The 3,693-nt window shown below is 37.6% G+C and overlaps 1 protein-coding gene across 1 annotated transcript; it reads right to left on the bottom strand.

The window, feature by feature from the left end:
- Window positions 1–1,275: 1,275 nt before the first annotated feature.
- LOC147822122 (olfactory receptor 14I1-like) lies at window positions 1,276–1,800 on the bottom strand. Its single transcript, XM_087197565.1, has one exon. The coding sequence runs from the start codon at window positions 1,798–1,800 to the stop codon at window positions 1,276–1,278; it is 525 nt and encodes a 174-aa protein (XP_087053691.1).
- Between the last annotated feature and the right edge of the window lie 1,893 nt (window positions 1,801–3,693).

Genomic DNA, 3,693 nt, shown 5'->3' with positions numbered 1-3,693 from the left:
ACTTTAAATAGCATACTGCAGGATCAGGTCTTGGGAGTCAAAAAATAAACTGTTTTCCATTTTGAGTGAATCCATTTGATGAGAAAAGTGTTCCACTCAGTGCAAGCATCACCTGTTGCTCTCCAGGCAAATCTCAATGGCAGTCATCATTCTATCTGTCTCCATACTGTGATCCAATGCATTGTCTTCCTTATATAGGGAGATTGAGTGAATTAGCATAGCTGAATCTTTTTATCCAGAACACAGGGAGAAACCAAACACTCCTAAACTACAATTTTTGAAGGTCAATGGTTTTATGTCTTAATTTTCACTTAAGGAAGAAAAGTAATTTCAGCAGATGCAGCAGAAGGGTCCAACAAGGAATGGAATGCTAATCATTGCATTATCATCAAGCTCAAGTTGTGTCCCTGTCTAATCACCTTGTTCATTATCCCAGCCAGAGTGGAAGAGGAAGTGCAAACAGCACAGTGCAGACAGCAGGGTCTTCTCACAAAACCACTAACTATGCTTGTCCAGATTTAATGGTTTTTTTCTCTCAATAACACAGGTGTCTATTAAAGAGGAACATATAATATATATCCTTGCCCTTAAAATCCTTCTGTTTTTAGCTAAAAACCATCCTAAATATTTTCAAACATTTTGTTAGTATAGATAAGACTTATAGTGTTACCTAAAACACAAAATATACAACAAAATCATCATGATAATGAAACCGCGATTTCTACTTCACCATGACAAATATAGACAACAAAAATATAGAGACAACTAAAACAAGATAATCCACAGGTTAGCCTTCATTCTTAAAAATATACATAAAATAAGAATTAAGCTACTTTCAATTATAGATTGATATTTATGTTTTAATTGAGAAAAGCTTTGACTGGGAACTGAAAATTTCTGTTGAACATTCTTCACAGAGCACCATTGATCTCCCTGTTGTGTAGACAGTAGATGATGGGGTTCACAAATGGGGACACCATGGTGTAGGACATGGCAGTCAGCAGATTCCTAAAGGATGGTTACTTTGCAATGGGCCCTAAAACAGCCACTGACTCAGAAATGAGAACCAAAAGGAGAATGGCTAGCTGTGGGGTACAGGTGGATATGGGTTTATTACAGGCTTCCACAGAATGCATCTTAAGCACAGTTGAAAATATCTTAGCATATGACAGGAATGTAAATGTTAAACATAATAAGACAATGCAAACAGATACAATGATTACAAATTCAGAAAACTAGGCATCTGATGACAATATTCCCATTATTTGAGGAATATCACAGAAATATTGCTGATTCAAATTGGTCTTGGTGAAGGGAAGCCTGAACAGCGAGCCTGTGTGGATAGCAGAGCAGACCAGACCAGAGGTCCAGGAGCCAGCTAAGGCTTGGGAGCAGACTAGGGGTGATATTGAACTCATAGTGCAGTGGGTGGCAAAGAGCCACATAGTGGTTATAGGACATGGCCACCAGGAGGCAATCTCCACCACTGCAAAAAGTGTAAACAGAAAAATCTATGCAGCACACTGTCAGGGATATGGTCTTACTGTCTGTCATAGATTTCACTACAGACTTGGGAACAACGAATGAGATGTTGCTGAGGTCTATGAAGGCCACATTGCTTACAAAAATGTACATGGGAGAGTGCAGATTTGTGTCTGTCATGTTGACAGTGACAGTCACAAGATTCCCTGTTAGTGCTCCCAGATAAATCACTGGGGACAGCACACCTTCCAGAATCTGGAGCTCCAAGGAACTTTTGACATCAATGAGGAATTCTGTGAAGACGGTGAGGTTGTCCATGTCTCCCCACTTGTCGTGGTCTCTGGAGTCAGAGATTAAAGTAAGCAGAGGATGCTGTGACCAGAAGGCTAAACACCCACTAGAACTATAATGAAATGCTAACATTGTCACATTGTGGACTCTAATCATGAATTCAACATAGAATAAATTGATTAAGTAAAGTGTCCTGAAATCTTGGGAACCTACATATTTTTGCTGTGACTTTCTTTCTCAAAATATCGCATATCCCATTAGATGGCAAATTCATAGGATGAAAGCCTTAAGCATTATAATGGTTAAAATAAACTCAAGCCCCAGGAATGTTTCATTTATTCAGTACATAGAAAAGTCTTTCTAATCCTCTCTGGACTCCTCAAGCATTTTTCTCATTCATGTAGTCTTTCTATGACCATCCCAGAGTTCCTCTATGTGAGGTTCTGTATCAGGCCTGGGGCTGGGACATTTCATATCTCCTACTTGTTCTCTAGCTTCAAGGGCTGTAGAATGACTGTGATGTGGTCCTTCTTTGGCTTACCCTCTCCTCAGTCCTCTTCTAACAGATCTAAGTCATGAACCTGAGCTTCCTTTGAGAAGGACTTTGATTTGAAGGATGCCAGGACTGTCATGCTGCCCCAATCTCTGAGCTCTTGAGGACTCATATGTGAGCCCTTTTTTCCCCCTTTGCACCATCTTCTATGAGAGATGTCATTTCAGTGGAGATGTCAAAATTCTACTCTCGTATTGGCAACTTATGGCCCATTTCCCTCCTGTAAATTCCTGTCTGCATGTTTTAACCTAAAAAATTCACAAACAGCATAGAACTGTTTGAAATAGACCTCTAAGTCCAAGCTTAATTTAGGAATGAATTCTAATATGTAATGAGGTTCCAACATTCTATGCAGACATTTTCCCTACTTGCTTTCATAGATTTTGATAGAATCTTTATGGTGAAATAATTATTTTAAATACAGTTTATTTACTTAGGCTTGTTTTGAACTATTTCAAATCATAAACATTCCATTTAAAGATTATTTTTTCAATACTAAAAATTGTTCTATTTAGGGTTGAATGCCAGTATTATTTTACTTTGGGGGGTAAAACCACAATTGAGGCATTATAATATTGAATATATCAGTGTCAGTATTTTTGTTAATACTTAAAATTTAATTAATTTCCTTTGCAAAATGATTCACATTTTTCTGCCTTTTATGTGCATAATAGCAACATTTTTTACAGTGATCTCATGTGTCTTTGTATGGTTTTACCTAAGTATTTTACATGAACTGCTTTCCTTGCTCATCCTCTGAATTACCAGTTGTTTCTTCTCTTAGCCTTATTGCTCTGCATGCAGAGAACATCCTCTGAGCACAGGATGTTACTATGGAAACCAATGCTGATTGACTAAGTTAATAGTGCTTACCTGGTGTAGGTCACAGATGCAAACCACACTTCAGGCTACTGTTCATTTCCTTTATCAAAGTAACAGAATAGGTATGGGTCTTTAGCAGTCTCCTTTCCATCTCCATCTCTCCTTATCACCTGTCCTTTCTCTGCAGTCCAAAACCTCAGGTTTCCCTGTGCTAAATTCACCTTATTTTTCTACTCATCATCATGCATGGCAATCCTCTGCAGAAGAGAAAATATACCTGGATCATTCCTCCTCCTCCTCCTCCCTCATTTTCCTAGTGATATTTTGAAATTATTTGGCTCATAATTTAAAATGTGGACCACTGGGTATATTATGGCTAATTTCCCATCAATTATTAAATGGGTGACACTCAATATTTACAAAATAATTAATATGATTTAATATTCTACATGATTGAGCTGATATCAAAATTACACATAATAAAGACCACATTAGATATTTCGACATTTTTTGAAAACTCAAAGAATATTTTGCTCATGTGACTT

Source organism: Heterocephalus glaber, unplaced genomic scaffold (assembly GCF_053883595.1).
Source record: "Heterocephalus glaber isolate CG9 unplaced genomic scaffold, H.glaber_assembly_v1.0 deba00001673, whole genome shotgun sequence".
NCBI classification, from domain to species: domain Eukaryota; kingdom Metazoa; phylum Chordata; class Mammalia; order Rodentia; family Bathyergidae; genus Heterocephalus; species Heterocephalus glaber.
Note: the sequence above shows the minus strand (reverse complement) of the source record. Positions and strands in the feature narration are given on the sequence as shown.

Coding starts and splice junctions, on each gene's coding strand:
- LOC147822122 (XM_087197565.1), bottom strand. CDS start 1,800: ATGGACAACCTCACCGTCTTCACAGAATTCCTCATTGATGTCAAAAGT.